Source organism: Lolium perenne, chromosome 7, assembly GCF_019359855.2.
Source record: "Lolium perenne isolate Kyuss_39 chromosome 7, Kyuss_2.0, whole genome shotgun sequence".
Classification (NCBI taxonomy): domain Eukaryota; kingdom Viridiplantae; phylum Streptophyta; class Magnoliopsida; order Poales; family Poaceae; genus Lolium; species Lolium perenne.
This window is the reverse complement of record NC_067250.2, coordinates 191,384,831-191,401,555: the sequence shown is the minus strand read 5'-3', so window position 1 is coordinate 191,401,555 and position 16,725 is coordinate 191,384,831. Positions and strand designations below refer to the sequence as shown.

Below are 16,725 nucleotides of genomic sequence, written 5' to 3'. Positions count from 1 at the left end.
AGAATGGTTTTTGCACGGGCAACTTGTTGCATTTTCGAGATTGGAGGTTTTACCGGTATGTCTTTTTTAGATAGGTCAAACCTTTCATCATTTGTTTCTATCCTCCCTTGTTGGACTATGATGGTTTCCTGCATGATCTTGTAGAGCTTGTTCCTAGCTTTAAAACAAGCCCAAGACCATCAAAATCGGAATCCGGATGCTAAAGTTATGCCCGTTTCAGTTTAATGTTTCTGCCAGTTTTCAGGGGGGCGGATATTCCGGCCCAAGTTTGGAGCGGATAATCCGGCCCCCCCGAAAAATCCGGTTTTTGCGGAAATCCGGCCAAATATCCGGCCAAATTTCCGGCCCCCTTACTGCGAGCAGTTTTCTCAAGTCCTTAGCCGATTTTCGGGGCCCGGATATTTTGCAAATATCCGGCCCGGAAAATCCGGCCTGAGCTGACCCAAACGGTCATATTTCGATGGGAGGGGGTATTTAAGACCCTCTTCTTCCTCCTTGGGCAGCTACCTCTTCCCCTTAGTGCTCTCCTCCATTGTTGACCTTGAGAGCTTGCCATATCCCTCTACTCCTCATATACTTCTTGAATCTTTTTTAGGGAAAAGGAAGAGGAGATCTAGATCTACATTCCTACCAATCAAATCCCTCTCTTTGTGAGGGGAATCCACTAGATCTATATCTTGGAGAAATTTGGTGTTCCTCCTCTTATTTGTTCTTCCTCTCTTATTCCCCCAATAGCCTTTGTAGCTTTGTTGGAATTTGAGAGAGAAGGACTTGAGCATCTTTGTGGTGTTCTTGCCATTGCATTTGGTGCATCGGTTTGAGTTCTCCACGGTGATTCGTGGAGGTGAAAGCAAGAAAGTTGTTACTCTTGGGTTCTTGGAACCCTAGACGGATTCTAGGCCTTTGTGGCATCTTTGTGGTGTTCTTGGGGACTCCAATTAAGTTGTGGAGAATCTTCAAGGGCAAGGCCTTTGTGGCATCTTAGTGGTGTTCTTGGGGACTCCAATTAAGTTGTGGAGATTCTTCAAGGGCAATGCCTTTGTGGCAATTTGTTGGGAGCCTCCAATTAAGTTGTGGAGATAGCCCCAAGCTTTGTGCGGGTTCGGTAACCTCCCTAAGGTTACATAGTGGATCGAGGACATCCCTCTTGGTGGGAATTCTCGAGGAGAATACGGTGGCCCTCGTGCATTTGGAGTGACTTGTCCTCCACACCGCTCCAACGGAGAGTAGCACTCGCAAGAGTGTGAACTTCGGGCTACATCGTCGTCTCCCGCGTGCCTCGGTTATCTCTATACCCGAGCTCTTTACTTATGCACTTTACCTTGTGATAGCCATCGTGCTTGAAGTTATATATATCTTGCTATCACATACTTGCTCGTATTGCTTAGCATAAGTTGTTGGTGCACATAGGTGAACCATAGTATATAGGCTTTGGGCTTGACAAAGTAAACGTTAGTTTTATTCCGTATTTGTTAAGCCCATCTCGTAAAAGTTTTAAATCGCCTATTCACCCCCCTCTAGGCGACATCCGTGTCCTTTCAACTGTGTCCCCGACATCCCACCCAAACTTCACCTACTCTCATGGTATTCTGAGATATAAACAGAAGGTTTATTTGGGCAGTTCAACGGACATCAGAACAAAAATTATAAACTCATTGCACAATTCCGAATTGGGTGGTCATTCCGGAGAAAAGGCCACTTATCAGAGAATCAAATTACTGTTTCATTGGCCTGGACTCAAGCAACAAGTGGCTGCATTCATCAAACAATGCCCAGTATGTCAACTGAACAAATCTGAACATTGCAAATACCCAGGACTGCTACAACCTTTACCTGTGCCAGATTTTGCTTGGACTCACATCAGCATGGATTTTTTTGAAGGGTTGCCAGTATCTGAACACAAGGACATTATATTAGTAGTGGTTGATCGTTTCACCAAGTATGCACACTTCATCTCCATGAAACACCCAATAACTGTTAAGACAGTTGCAAGAGCTTTCACGGAAACAATCTTCAAACTGCATGGACTACCCACAGTCATGGTTACTGACAGAGATAGGATCTTTACTAGTTCCTTATGGCAAGACCTCTTCAAGAAATTGGGTGTAAAACTACATTTTAGTACATCCTACCATCCACAAACAGATGGCCAAACTGAACGTGTTAACCAGTGTTTGGAGAACTACCTGAGGAATATGGCTTTTCTCCAACCTACCAAGTGGCACCAGTGGTTGGCTCCAGTAGAATGGTGGTACAATACTTCCTTCCACACCTCTCGTAAGATGACACCTTTCCAAGCTCTATATGGAAGACCTCCTCCTATGTTGGCTGAACTGGTACTACCAGTAGATGAAACTGCAGGCGATCTTATTCCATCTGCAACTACTGAAGATATTGCCAAGCAAATTAAGGAGAACTTGCTCAAAGCTCAGGAAAGAATGAAACACCAGGCTGATAAAAACAGGCAGGAGAGGCAACTCTTGGTTGGCGACATGGTTTACCTCAAGCTACAACCATACAGACACACATCACTCAGCCTGCATAGGTGTATCAAGCTACACTCCAAGTACTATGGCCCTTTCAGAGTCCTGGAGAAAATTGGTAACACATCTTACAAGTTACTATTACCTGATGGTTGCAAATTACATCCCACATTCCATGTGAGTCAACTAAAGAAACACTTGGGACCAAAAGCAATTCCAACAGCTAATCTTCCTCTGTTAAACCCTGATGGAACAATCCTTATAGCCCCAGAAAAACTTCTGGAGCGCAAACTAGTGCCAAGGGTACAGGGGGACATCTCCATTCCAGTAGTACGCTGGCTCATTCAGTGGGAGAATTTGCCTGCCTCAGAGGCCACTTGGGAGGATGCAACATTCATTTAAAAGGTATTCCCAGCATTTCAGCCTTGAGGACAAGACTGATGTCGATCGGGGGGAGTTGTCATGCCCCATTCTTTGAAACTGCATCAGGTGTGGCTCAGTTCTGTGAACAAACCAGCAGGCTCCAAGACCTTTCCTGACCGTCGATATCAAGATCAACGGCCTCCTTCCAAGCTCCTTTACAGCTGTACCTTATCACCTTACCTGCTCACTCTGTTGTCTTCTAGCTTTGCTTTTCCCTATTTAGAGTAGAGATCAGAGAAGACGGGAACTATCTACTTTGTATTAGGGATTACTCCCCAGCCGCCATTGTTGTGGTTAGGCCTTGCTACCCTCTGTAATTTGCTGATTCCTCTTGATTTGAGTAATATAGACGGGAGCAAGTATGATATATGCATGCTGTGTTGTTCTTAGCCACTTAATTAGTTTGAGGCATGTCAACGGGATCAGAAGCACTTGATCCAGTAGCCAAGCCTGTCCTCCAGCGCCCACGCCATGACCGATTCCATCGCTCCAACCTTTCTGGGAATGGGATGCTCCCCACTCCACAGCCTTCTGGATTGGCCATGATTGGGGACTGAGCACTTGGTTTGGTTATTCCACGTCCGAATGGGCACGGAGAGGAAGGAGATGGTGAGGACTGAGGAGGAACAGTTGACTCAGAAACCATTATCTTTGTGTGCAAGCTGTCACATGGTTGCCAGGAGACGATCTGTCTGCACTATGCAGTAACGAATGAACGGGAGTATCTTCAAACACGTGATGGCCGATTGCAGGGACACAGATCAGGTGACATGCACCTTTCGCATGTTACCGTGTGACATGCGGCCAAAATCCAAATTTAAACATTGCGAAAAAATCTAAAAAAAATCATGCATCTTCACAGCACATATTATGATAACCCCTAAAAATTTCAGATCAAAATTCGAAACATACATCGAGAAATAAAAAAGAAAAACTCAGATGTGAATAGTGTACAGAGAAACTCATATTTGAATTCAGGAACTATTCATGATAGATTTATCTTTTTTGTTTCTCGATGTATGTTTCGAATTTTGATCTGAAATTTTTAGGGGTTATCATAATATGTGCTGTGAACATGCATGATTTTTTTCAGATTTTTTCGCAATGTTTAAATTTGGATTTTGGCCGCATGTCACACGGTGACATGCGAAAGGTGCATGTCACCTGATCTGTGTCCCGATTGCAGAGCCTTGAGCACCCAACTTCAACGTGCAAGATGACAGTTCGTTGCAGCAGCAAGCCAGCGACACAACGCAAATATTACAGCAAACACTAGTCATCTGGTACAAAATGGGAGAGCTAGCGTGCAATACAATTAGCCTGCACGATTCGTCTTTTGAAAAGAGCAACTAGAAGCAAGAGTTGGATGTTGACCACAGATACACAGGATTTTTTTTCCTCCGAAAGATAATCACGTATTTCAGCCTTAAAATGTCGTGATCCTTACAAGTTACAGTATCTAAATTACTGCCAGCGGTAGCGCAGAGGCCGAGGCCCACATTAAACACGATGGAACAGAAACAAGTGCCAGATATCGGAGCAACTATCGATGTTTCAAAGCAGCTGAGGAAGAGAATGCAGAAAATAAACTGTATCATGTACGTGTAACCGTTACTATCTACGAATGCGCGAGCTTCTTGATTTCAGCAGCCAGGTTGTTTCTGAATCTTGTTTGAATTCAGCACCTGTTGCAGAAAACACAGGCAAGATTCAGCTTGGCAAAGGTTACCACAAGCAAGAGTGACAATTGTGTGAAAAAAAGACAAATAAGAAGGTGGCTGTCAGTGTATGAAAGTGAACATAAATACGAGTAGCACATAATTTTTATACAGATGGTCTATCTTGTTAAAATAAAAGGAGTAACAAAAGGTACTAGGAGAAGCAATCGATGATACTAGTCACTGAAGAATGTATGTTAATAACACAAAACCAAAGCAACAAGAGGAAAATTTCCTTTCTGTTTCTGTGCTGTAGATAGCTTATTTCTTTAGCCAACAGAACTTACATAAAAGAGCTTTCTCGCAATACAGCAAATGTTATTTTACAGAGTACTTATGAATTACACCAAAGTAATTTAAGATGGAAACAAGTACCATGAACCATGTACAGCTAACAATCTAAAATGTATAGTAGTACCAGCAAAAGAGCAACACACTTAAGAACATAACAGTTACAAGCACGGGACCTACAAAAAACTGGACCAACAGGAATAGGCCCTGTGCCTTTTCTGATTAAGAAACAACCCAGGCGCACACCCTGAGGAGCACAGGCCTCGAATGCGGGTGGCGGGCTGGTCATCAGGACACTTTGGTTATGCAGTTCAGCTGCAGTGTTAAACAAGCATTCAGACCATGTGCATTGAAACCAGTGATGATACAACATTCTTTATCTTCACATGGATTCTCACTCAGTAACAAGTTACAGAAACACCCATTATATGGGCCAGAATTTATTTTGCTAATTAAGAACACTAACCAACCAAAACCAAGCACACACCAATACCTTTTGTGAAGATAGTGTCTAATCGGTGCTCGATATCATGATTTGTACTAGAACTGCCTAGGTAACAAACTACAGACATTTGGTAACTTATAAACCTGTCAATTGTTTCGACATACGCTAATATGTCCATGAAAAGTTACTGAGCATAACCATCCAACTAATCAGACATTTTGGCAACTTATAAACCTGTCAATTGCTAATTTGCTACACCCAAATGTCCATGAAAAGTTACTGCGCATAATCAACCAACCAACCCCTGTTGATAACAGAGAAGTGATCACCTACCAAACTCAGAGAAGTGAGGTGGCAGGCTAAGCTGCCGTAGCTGGGATGTTGTAGCGAGTGCGCAAGCCATCGATAGCTCTCTCAACAGACTTTGCCATCTCAGGGACGGTCACCTTGCACACTGACCATCAGCAACAGCAAGTTAGTACACCACTGCATTATTAGGTCGAATTGAACTAAAATACAGCGAGAGATGTGGATCTGCGTGTACCGCGAGACGTGGACGACTGCACCTCCGCCACGAACTTCTTGTACGATGCCTGGAATTCACGGGAAGCGTCACGAAATCGTTCACAATCCAAACCAACAAGTGCGCGAGCAGTAATACAGGCTTGCGCCCACGACGAACACTCGACCAAACGACGGAAACAGCGAGAACCCGAACGAGAATCGCAGCAGTTGTAGTGTTGTACCTTCATCTCGTCGGCGCTCTCGGAGATCTTCTCGGCCACCTTCCTGTGCTCCCTCTCCGCCTCCTCCGCCAGCTGCAGGCAGCTCTGCGTCTGCATCTGAAACAGCGCACGCGGGACGGAAGGGGAAGGACCGCATCACGTCAGTAGTTCAGTACAGTAGACACGGCGCGCTCGGGGGAAGCAGCAGGCTGGGCGAAGGACGGGAAAGGGAGGGGGGTGGAGTGGGTCGGGGATCACCTTGATGCGCTTGGAGATGCGAGAGTGGGAGGCCTCGAGGTCGCGGACGGAGTCGCCGTGGAGCGCGTCGAGGCGGCGCTTGAGCGAGTCGAGGGTGGACGCGGCGAGGGCCCGCAGGTCGTCGACGGAGGCGGGCTTGGGCGCGGGGAAGGGGGACGCCGGCGCGGAGAGAGGGGACCTGGTGTTGGGCGTCGCCGGCGAGGAGGGCGCGAGGAAGCCGCGGCCGGCGGCGACGGCGACGGGGGACGGAGACGCGTCGTCGCTGGTGGCGGACGGCGACGAGGTGCCGGAGGAGAGGGAGGCGGGGCTGGGCTTGGGCTTGGGCTTGGCCCTCGCCCTCGCCCTAGGCTTGGGCTTGGAGGCGGCTGCGGGCGCGGTTGCTTTCGCCTTCCTCATGGCTGGCTCTGCGTGCGGAGGCGAGGCGAGGTGGGTTTGCGATTTTGAATTTTGAACGCGAGGTAGCGTGGGAGCGAGAGAGGGAAGGGAATTTATAGCTGGACGGGCTACCGCAGAAGCTCGACGGACTCGCGCTGCGCGGTCGCAGCCTCACGGGTCACTGGTTCGCGGGACCCGCTTCTTGCTTGGCCCACATGCCATCGAGGAAGGAAATGTTTGGCTGCCAGCATCGGCAACACGGCAACCATATGTACGGATTGAGATCCGGTGCCCTGACTAAGGCAGGGCACCGATGAACAGTACGGTGCCCTCCCCCCTTTTTTTAGCCGTCGGATCAAAAATGAATGGACAGATGACTATGAACAGTGCATCTGCTACAGGACAACAAACAGTGCGCTAGCTACAGGACATTCGCTACAGTATTTATCTACAGTGCATCTGCTACAGGGTAGTGTACAGTACCAAGCTACAGTGATTAATCTTGGCTCTCTATTTTCGATCCAACGGCCGAAACTGCAGGGCACGGTACTGTTCATCCGTGCCCTGCCTTCATGGGGGCACCGGATCCGTGTCCCATATGTACGCGGTACTATAAGGGTGTGTTTGGTTTGCATTCTTGTTGTTTGGATTACAAGCACGTGAAATCTAACTCACACGCGGCCGCGCAATTCTGATCGGACGGCTCGCGTCTGTTTCCATCTTCCTCCTGCTCACGTGGTGGGGACCCACGACCACGGAGACACCTGCGCGTCGTTTGCGGCACACGCGTCGATTCGAATTTGCTCGCCCGAAGAGAGAGAAACGAAATCCCCATTCGCTCCCCTGAGCTGCTCGCAGTAACCTCGTCGCCGGCGGGCGATTCGTTGTGGTTTTCCGGCTGAGAGGTGGTCTCTGCATCTCCAATCGACGTATCGAAGAGGGGTGGGTGGATTTGGTAGTTCCGGCGGCTTGAAGGGAGAGGAATTTCGTGGCCGTCTTCCTCGCACCAACCTCGTCGCCGGCGGTGTCGAGGGTACTCCTCGCCAATGCCCTCCGATAGGGGCTTAGGGTTGATGGAATCCTGCAAGCTGATACGAAACATCGGTTCACAGACAAGCGGGGAGAGCGATTTACCCAGGTTCGGGGCCCTCGATGAGGTAAAACCCTTACGTCCTGCCTGTTTGTTCTTGATTATGATGACAATGGGTTACAATGGGGTGCCGAATAGTTCGGCTGAGATCTCGGCGAAATTGCTATCGCTAGGGTTACCTAGCTCTAAGCTTTTGCTAGCTATGATCGCCAAGATTGTTCGTGTCCCTCGGCAGCCCCTCTCCTGGCCTTTATATAGGAGGCCAGGTCTCAAGGGTCCTAACCGAGTACGACTAGGTTTACAGTACTTTTAGATCTAATCTTTCCTCGTTGGCTGCTCCCTTGTCTTGTCCGCCAAGGTTTCCTCCGGTGCGCTGTCCAGGTGGCCCATCTAGCCTTCGGGTGTCTTCATGGGCCTCCAATTAGTCAATACAGGATAAACGTTGGTTACTCGAAGGGTAGTGCCCACGTCAGTAGCCCCCGAGTGTCTAGCCGAAGATAGTTCGGGTAGAGACTAATGCATGTCTTCTCCTGATGTTCTTCTCCTGATGTTCTTTTCCTTCATTTTATCGGGTGCGCGTCAGCGCTCCCGATGGGAGTAGCCCCTGAGTCTAGGTACGGATGCTTGCAATCCGTGCGTAGACTCAAGTTGTACTACTCGAATATTCTCCTCTGTCGATGTTTTCCACAGGTCTTCATAGGTCATCCGATATATTTTCTTTATGCAAAGGATAATGAGTAACGTGCCCAACTTCTGTTGGTTAACTGCCGATGGCAAAACAACGTTACCCTACACAGAATCAAGTCCCCGGGCATGATCCTGGAGTGCAAAAAACTTTTATCGGGTGTGCATCATGCGCTCCTGATGGGAGTGTAGCCCCCGAGTGTCTAGGTGCAAGCGCTTGTAACCGAGTGCAGACTCAATCCTTCTTCCTTCGACTGCTCATTCTGTCGAGTCTTCATTTTATCGGGTGCGCGTCAGCGCTCCCGATGGGAGTAGCCTCCGAGTCTAGGTACGGATGCTTGCAATCTGTGCGTAGACTCAAGTCTTTCACCCGATAACTTTTCATTTTTTCCTTCGGATTCTTTTTTTTATGACGTCACTGTTGCGGGCCGATTGACAGGACTTCACCTGACGTGCAACTGCTGTGGGCCGACTGACAGGACTTGACCTGACGGGCCCACCCTAGCTCTGCGCGGGCAGTTTTTAGGGCTTGACCAATGCACGCGTGGCGATCGAGGCGTCTCCTCAATTTTCGCGCGACGTGGGAATAATGGGCCGCCGGTTTCACTCCTTCTTCAAGCGCCACGTGTACAGTCAGATCTGCCCCACTCCCCACGATGCTTTGTGGAGTTATGGCCACGATTGGGCGCAAATTCTTACGGGATAAATAGGGAGCCTCCTCTCTTTTTTATCTTTTACCCCGTTTACTGCTCATCTTCTCCTTCAAGCCTTCCTGTTCCTCTACCTCTTCGTCAGAAGCTCCGTTCACCATGGGCAAGAAGAAGAGCGGCAGTACGTCGGAGGCGGGCAAAGTTAGTCGTGATTGGAGCGCCTCCGCCATTTCAAACCGCGACATCAACAAACTCCGCGCTCTCGGCTTCATCTCCGCATCTGAGGATGACATTCGTCTCCCAGGTTCGGTTTCTCGCCCAAAGCCCCCGAAGGGCTTCACTGTCATGTTCGCTGCTTTCTTGTTCAGCGGCATTTCTCTTCCGGCCCACGAGTTTCTTTGCTCCCTCCTTTTCTTCTATGGGATTCAGCTCTGGCAGCTGACCCCAAATTCCATCCTCCACCTTTCCATTTTCATTACCGTCTGTGATGCCTTCCTCGGCATTGAGCCTCACTGGGGCCTTTGGAGGAAGATTTTCTATGTGAAACGTCACAAGGACAGTAATGCCCCCCCCCCCCCGTTGTCGGTGGCGTTGGCTTCGTCGTCAGGAAGGAGGTCGATTACTTCGACTATCCGATGAAGGAATCCGTCCAGGGCTGGCGCAACAAGTGGTTCTACCTGCGAGATCCCGCCGTTCCTGGGCGGCGTTCAAATCTCCCTCTTTGGGATGATGTCTTGGTAGCTCAAAAGAAGAAATCTTGGCAAAACGCCCTCTCTCCCAAAGAAAAGGCGACAGCCGATGAACTATTTGAGCAGATAGTTACTTTGAAGAATACAGGAGGCCTGACGATGTGCGGCACTGAAGTAGTTTCAGTGTTCCTACAACGTCGAGTGCAGCCACTGATATCCCGTCCTCACCAGATGTGGTTTTACACTGGAAAAAGCGACAAGTCAAGGATCAATTCTGCCGACCTGTCGACAGATGAGCTTCGAGACGAAGTTCGTCGCCTAACATGCCTTAGTACGAAGGACACCATTGTCTTGACGTCGGCTCGTCCTCCTTATGATCTCAAACACCTCCCGTCCGAGGTAACCTTACTGCTCCTCGTTTATTGTTATTATTTCTTTTCCTGTCTGTGCCTTACAAGTTTCTTTCCTTCTACAGGCTCCCATTGTTGCCCAATGTTATCCTCCCTCACCCGAGAGCGGCGTGGTATTGGAGGATGACGATGATGATTCTGAGGGAACCGAGGACGTTCAGCACGTTCTTGAGGACAGCGATGTCCAGGAGGAAGAAGTTGCCGAAGATGACACCTTCCTCAGGAGCAGGCGTCGTAAGCAGGTACACGATGACCTTATCACTTCGGCTGAATCAAGTCCTAGAGGAGGAGATAATGATGCCGACGAAGCTGCTTCACCTCCTCCTGCTAAGAAGAGTTCAACAAGTTTCTTCGTGGACGAAGATGATCTGGATCTGTGAGCATCTATACTCTTTTTGTTTTAATCTATTTCCCGTCATCCTGCATGCTAACTGTGTACTGTACTTAAGTAGCTCCGATGATGACGATGTTCCTCTCGCGAAGAGGGCCAAGCTAGCCTCTGTGAAAGCAGCATCGGCTAAGGAGTCAAATCCTTCTCCCGCCAAGTCGACACCTCCTTCACGAACGGGTGTGGAGAAGGTCCCAGTATCGAGAGTTATCCCTCCTGATGATGCTCCCACCCCGTCAGCTGGTCGTGATCACGTAAGTACTTAATCTACCAGCTTTTGCCAAGTTTCTATCGTCTGGCTCCTCTTGATTTTTCCTGGTTGCAGCCGATTTATGCTACAGTCGACGCCGTGGCGGACTTTGCTGAGAAATTCACTCGCCTTGAGGCCGAAAACTCCCAACTTCGGAAGGCCATCAAATCTTCGGCTGATCAGGTGGTTGAAGCCAACAGGCTTGCTACTGATGCCAAGAATGAGAACGCCTTGTTGAAGGAAGAAGTGAAGAGGCTGAAGCGTCAGATGAAGGATGATCAAGATGCCAGGCGTGCAGCGGCGGCTGCAATCGATGAGAAGGAAGGTGTCCTCCGTGAATCCGTCAAGAATTTATTAGGTAAAAACCCTCATGGTATTCCGCTTCTTTCTTGATGTTTCTTTATTGATTGCTGATATGTCTCTCTTTCAGAGGCCGCCAACATAACTGTCAGCCGACGCCATCAGCTCCGGGAGGATTCCACAGCTGACGCTTTGTAACTTGCCGCCGAGTCCAATACCCAGATCCTTAAACTGCTGCAAAAGTCCAAGGGAGCACTGTCGAAGCTATACTCGATGATCTTCCCGAAGATGACGTTGGACAAGACTCTCGACGAGATGGCGGAAGCTTTCCTTGTCGATCCTTCCGAGCCTGTGGAGGTACTGAAACGCCGCAGCCGCTTGATTGGAGCGGTTCTTACTTTTCAGTTACTTATGGGTCATGGGATGGGGTCGGAATTGGAGGAGTTTTCTAAGGCACTGCCTGTTGATGATGAAAACCATCTGGTCGATCTTGAGCCTTTCAAGAGATCGGCAATAACTTGCGCCAACCGACTTCTGAAGCTGGTGGATGAAGCACAAGCCGAGCCTGTTCCTGAATCTGCCCCTGGTTCATCGTCGGCAATTCCTTGAACTGTTTATTTGACTTGTTGTACATAAGATCATCCGTAACTCCAAAAATTCAGCTCTGTTGCCAATTTAAACATCATTTTGTCTGTATGATGTGTGCTCAATGCTCCCGATGGGAGTTTTTATATTAATGCTTGGTCTGAACTGAGGACCGTACTGCAGATTCCTTCATCTTCTTCCCGTGCCGAGCTCTTTCCGAACCCTTCGAGTAATGACGAATCAGACCTTGTTCATCGTTTACGTGATCAGGTGTCTTGTCTAAATAAAGACATCACCTCTCTTCGTGCGATGGCTGCCTTGGTGAAGAAAAAGGGAGAGATAGCGACTGCTGTCGAACAATACGCTCTCGATGGTCTTCATGTTGCTACCGAAAGTTTGGGCTGTAAGTATTAGCCTGTCTTCTGGCATAGCTTGAATGTTCTTTTACCTGACATTCGTTCCTTTTCCAGTTGTAGCTTCGGATGCGGCTGAGGAGGACAAAAAGATCCATGAAGAAGTTGAGACGATGACCGATGTCGCGCATCCAACACATGGTCTGTGGCTGCATCGTCCGAAGGTTGTCGTCATGGCGAAGTTTAAGTACCGGGTGATGAAGGCGCATTATTACTTTGATAAGTACTATGCCCATCTCACGATGGTTTGGAACACCTTGTTTCCTTTGGACCAAACACCCGAAACCTTGTCTGGCTTGTTCACCCGATTCAAGCCTCCTGAGAGGATTCGACAGCTGGTACGGAAAGAGCTTCTGGCTGGCGCTGAGCTTGCCTTTGCTTCAATATTGGCGTGCCATCCATCTTTAGACTTGATAGCCGTAGCGAATACTGAAAGGGATTTAGGCCAGTATTATGATGTTGCTAGAGGTCCTGCTTACACCGTCGTTTCTCGGATGGAATCGTGCCTTGAAAAGGAACTGAAGGCCCACTGGGACCGGGGAACCCGATCATAAATGTAATAACCTTGTATCTGCATAAGATTGTTTACTGCGTACGCTGCACGCTATGTTAGTTTGATTGATATTTTATTGTCGAGTGTGGCTGAGTGATCAGTTCAACCTGCTTTCTCGACGACTTCGTTGAATTTTATGCAATGTTATTGCGAAGTCGATATGCAATTTATTCGAGAGCTTGGCTTCGTCACGCGGTGCACCGGTTTGAGCCTTATCTTGTGATAATGTAACCATCGACTGCAGCTCTCGCATATTTTTTGAGGCTTGGATTGGTTATTTTTGTGTGTCATTAATCTTAGCTCTCGCTGAGAGTATTTAATTAATGACACTATATAAGCACATTTCTTTTGGGTCAGCGCTCCCGATGGGAGTTAGAGCCGATGGTAAGGACTCCAAACGTTATGTTCGGGTGCCAAAGCCTGAAGCAAGAAAAAGGTAGAAAATCTGATTAGATCTTTATTCATAATGTAAAGCAACTTTATAGGCCATTAATTAAAAACAATCACGTCCTATGTATAGAACCGTCGCAACTGCGCGATGTTCCATGGATTCTCGACGTCTTTTCCTGAAGCTGGATTTTTGAGCCGATAGGCTCCTCCTGGTATCACTTCAGTGATGATGTATGGTCCTTCCCATGGAGATTCTAGCTTCAGGGGTCTTTTTTGCTTCAGCCGAAGTACCATATCCCCAACAGTGAAGCTTCGACTGTGTATTCGTCGGCAGTGGTAGTTTCTCAGCGCTTGCTGGTATACCGTTGTTCTTGCCAAGGCGATGTCTCGTGCTTCGTCAAGGAGGTCAACAGCATCTTGTAGCGCGATATTGGAGGAGGACTCTGTGTATGCTGTCATTCGAGGAGCTTCAAATCGGACGTCGGCTGGTAAGACTGCTTCGGCTCCGTACACCAAGAAGAATGGAGTGTATTGAGTCGACCTGTTGGGCGTGGTACGCAAACTCCAGAGTACGGATGGTAACTCTTCGACCCAGACTCCGGCTGCGCCTTTAAGGCGTTTCTTGAGGCCATCTCCTATTAGACCATTGATCCTTTCCACCTGGCCATTGGTCTGGGGGTGAGAAACTGATGCGAATTTCAATTTGATTCCTCCGTCATCACAAAATTTCCTGAACTCCTCGGAATCAAAGTTGGAGCCGTTGTCTGTGACGATGCTGTGGGGCATACCAAATCGACAAGTTATTCCCTTGAAGAATTGAACCGTTGTTTCAGCTTTTTGGTTTCGCACAGGTACTGCCTCGATCCACTTAGTGAATTTGTCGACTGCGACCAATAAGTACGTGTGTCCTCCGGGTGACGATCTTGGCAGCGGTCCAACTTGATCGAGTCCCCATTGAGCGAAAGGCCATGCCAAGGGTATTGTCATTAAGTCCGTTGCAGGAGCGTGTGGTTTTGATGAAAAACGTTGGCAGGGATCGCACTTCATGACTAGGTCCCCAGCATCCGACGCTGCCGTTGGCTAGTAAAATCCTGCCCAAAGGCTTTGGCCACAAGGGCCCTGCTCCCTGCATGATGCCTGCAGGTTCCTTCGTGTATCTCACGCAACAGTGCTTTTCCATCGTCAATGGCGATGCACCTTTGGAAGATCTCTGAGATGCTACGTTTGTAAAGCTCACCATTTATCACGGTGAAAGCTTTTGAACATCTGACGATTCGCCTAGCTTCTACAGAGTCCTCTGGCAGCTCTTGTTTTGTCAGATATGCTAGGAACGGTTTGGTCCATAGTGGCTCGAGGAGGAGGACTTGTTCGGCAGTAGGGGCTGGAGATTCTTCAGCCGAAGGAGTTTGCTGTGAGCTTGCCTCTAATTCATCAGCCGATGATTTTGGAGGTGCCGACGTCTTTTCTTTTATTGATCGTTGAGCGATCACTTCGTAAAACACTCCGTCTGGGATGGGGGAGCATGTAGACCCAATGTTTGCCAAAGTGTCGGCTTCCTCATTACTGGCTCTGCCGATATGTTTGAGCTCGCATCCTTCGAATTTAGCCTCCATATTCTGATACAGCTGCCGATAAGCGATCATGTTGTCACTAACCGCGTCGCACAGGTTCATCGACTGCTGCACCACCAAGTTCGAGTCTCCATAAATTTCTAGGCGAGTAGCACCACACGCTTTTGCCATTTTCATTCCGTGCAACAGCGCTTCATATTCTGCTTCGTTGTTTGTCGGCAGAGAGAAATTCATGCGTAGTATATACTTCATCTTATCTCCCTGCGGTGATATCAGCACCACTCCTGCTCCTGCACCTGTACTCCGTTTCGACCCATCGAAGTACATTATCCACGACCCTGACATGTCGGGTGTTGCCGGTGTCTGTGATTGGATCCAATCTGCCACAAAATCTGGAAGAATTTGGGATTTTATCGCCGTTTGATTAACGTAAGTTATGTCGTGTGGCGCTAGTTTGATAGCCCATTGGGACACCCGACCTGTGGCCTCCGGATTGGTCATTATGCTCTTCAGGGGTGCTTCACTTACAACTTTAATCGGGTGCTCCGTGAAGTAGTGCCGCAACTTGCGAGCTGACCTCCATACTGCATATGCCAGTTTCTGGTGATGGGTATACCTCTGCCTTGCAGGCGTGAGCACTTCACTGAGATAATAAACGGGCCTCTGCACACCATGGACTCTTCCTGCTTCCTCTCGCTCGACGACTAGAACGCTGCTGAAGACTTGTGCCGTTGTAGCTATGTACATGAGCAACGTCTCCTTCTCGCATGGAGTCACAAGTACTGGGGAGGTTGATAAGATTTTCTTCAAGTTGTCGAAGGATTCTTGTGCCTCCTTTGTCCACTCGAACTTTTCTGATTTTTTCATCAAGTTGTAGAAGGGCAAGGCTTTCTCCCCCAGCTTTGCAATGAACTTGCTGAGCGCTGCTAGTCGTCCTGCCAGCTGCTGCACTTGGTGCAGATTCTTTGGCGGCTCCATATCGAGAATGGCTTTGATCTTTAAGGGATTGGCTTCGATTCCCCTGGCTGATATGAAGTACCCGAGTACTTGTCCTCCTGGCACTCCGAAGAAGCACTTTTTGGGATTCAACTTGATTTTGTATCTGTCCAGATTGTCGAAGGTTTCCCGCAAGTCATCGATGAGTGTGGCTGCGTGCTTTGTTTTCACCACGATGTCGTCGATGTAAACTTCGATGTTCCTTCCAATCAGCTCCGCAAGGCACGCTTGCATGCAGCGTTGGTAAGTAGCTCCTGCATTTTTCAACCCGAAGGTCATGACGTTGTAACAGAAAACGCCGTGTGGGGTGATGAACGCGGTTAGCTCCTGGTCTTCTTTCTTCAGTTTAATCTGATTGTACCCGGAGTACGCATCGAGAAAAGACAGACGGTCGCATCCGGCTGTGGAATCGACTATTTGGTCTATTCGAGGCAGCGGGAAATGATCCTTCAGGCAGTGCTTGTTAAGGCTGGTGTAGTCGATGCACATGCGGAGGGCGGTTGTGTCCTTCTTCGGCACCATGACGGGATTGGCCACCCACTCAGATTCCTTAAGCTCTCGAATAAATCCTGCCTTGCGGAGCCGATTAACTTCTTCGCCAATTGCTCTTCTCTTTGGTTTAGAAAATCGTCGCATTGATTGCTGTACTGGTTTGGCCGTTGGGTCAACATTCAGGGCGTGCTCAGCGAGTTCCCTGGGGATACCTGGCATGTCGGATGGTTCCCATGCAAATATCTCCCAGCGCTCACGGAGGAACTCGATGAGCGCGCCTTCCTATGCGACAGTGAGATCAGCCGAGGTATTGACCGTCTTCTTCGGGTCAGTAGGGTGCACCTGCAGCTTCTTAGTTTCCTTCGTAGTGTCGAACTCATCGGATCTTACGTTTCGATTGTCGGCTGGTGGTTGTGTATGGTCTGTAACGGTATCGATCATGTTGAGTTCTTCCTTGGCTCCAAACTTCGAGGCGATCTTCTGGAACTCCCTGTCGCAGTTGTCTGATCGAGCGAAGCTGCCGTGAACGGTTATTGGGGTCCCGTT

The 16,725-nt window shown here is 48.7% G+C and overlaps 1 protein-coding gene across 2 annotated transcripts; it reads right to left on the bottom strand.

The window, feature by feature from the left end:
* Window positions 1–4,286: 4,286 nt before the first annotated feature.
* LOC127314682 (uncharacterized) lies at window positions 4,287–6,793 on the bottom strand. Of its 2 annotated transcripts, none has more exons than XM_051345193.2 (5): window positions 6,344–6,793; window positions 6,107–6,202; window positions 5,905–5,953; window positions 5,694–5,814; window positions 4,287–4,591 (listed from the first exon to the last, which is right to left on the bottom strand). In XM_051345193.2, the coding sequence occupies exons 1-4, from the start codon at window positions 6,737–6,739 to the stop codon at window positions 5,720–5,722; spliced, it is 636 nt and encodes a 211-aa protein (XP_051201153.1). In that variant the 5' UTR covers window positions 6,740–6,793; the 3' UTR covers window positions 4,287–4,591; window positions 5,694–5,719. The 2 variants fall into 2 exon arrangements, with proteins under 2 accessions (XP_051201153.1, XP_071679405.1); XM_071823304.1 differs by lacking the exon at window positions 4,287–4,591 and adding an exon at window positions 4,618–5,230.
* Between the last annotated feature and the right edge of the window lie 9,932 nt (window positions 6,794–16,725).

Bases quoted from the DNA above. Each gene is read 5' to 3' on its own strand.
- LOC127314682 (XM_051345193.2), bottom strand. From the start codon at position 6,739: ATGAGGAAGGCGAAAGCAACCGCGCCCGCAGCCGCCTCCAAGCCCAAG. The intron at 6,203-6,343 runs GTGATCCCCGAC...GCGCTGTTTCAG, and splicing joins GCATCTCCAAGCGCATCAAG to ATGCAGACGCAGAGCTGCCT. The intron at 5,954-6,106 runs GTACAACACTAC...CGTGAATTCCAG, and splicing joins AGAGCGCCGACGAGATGAAG to GCATCGTACAAGAAGTTCGT.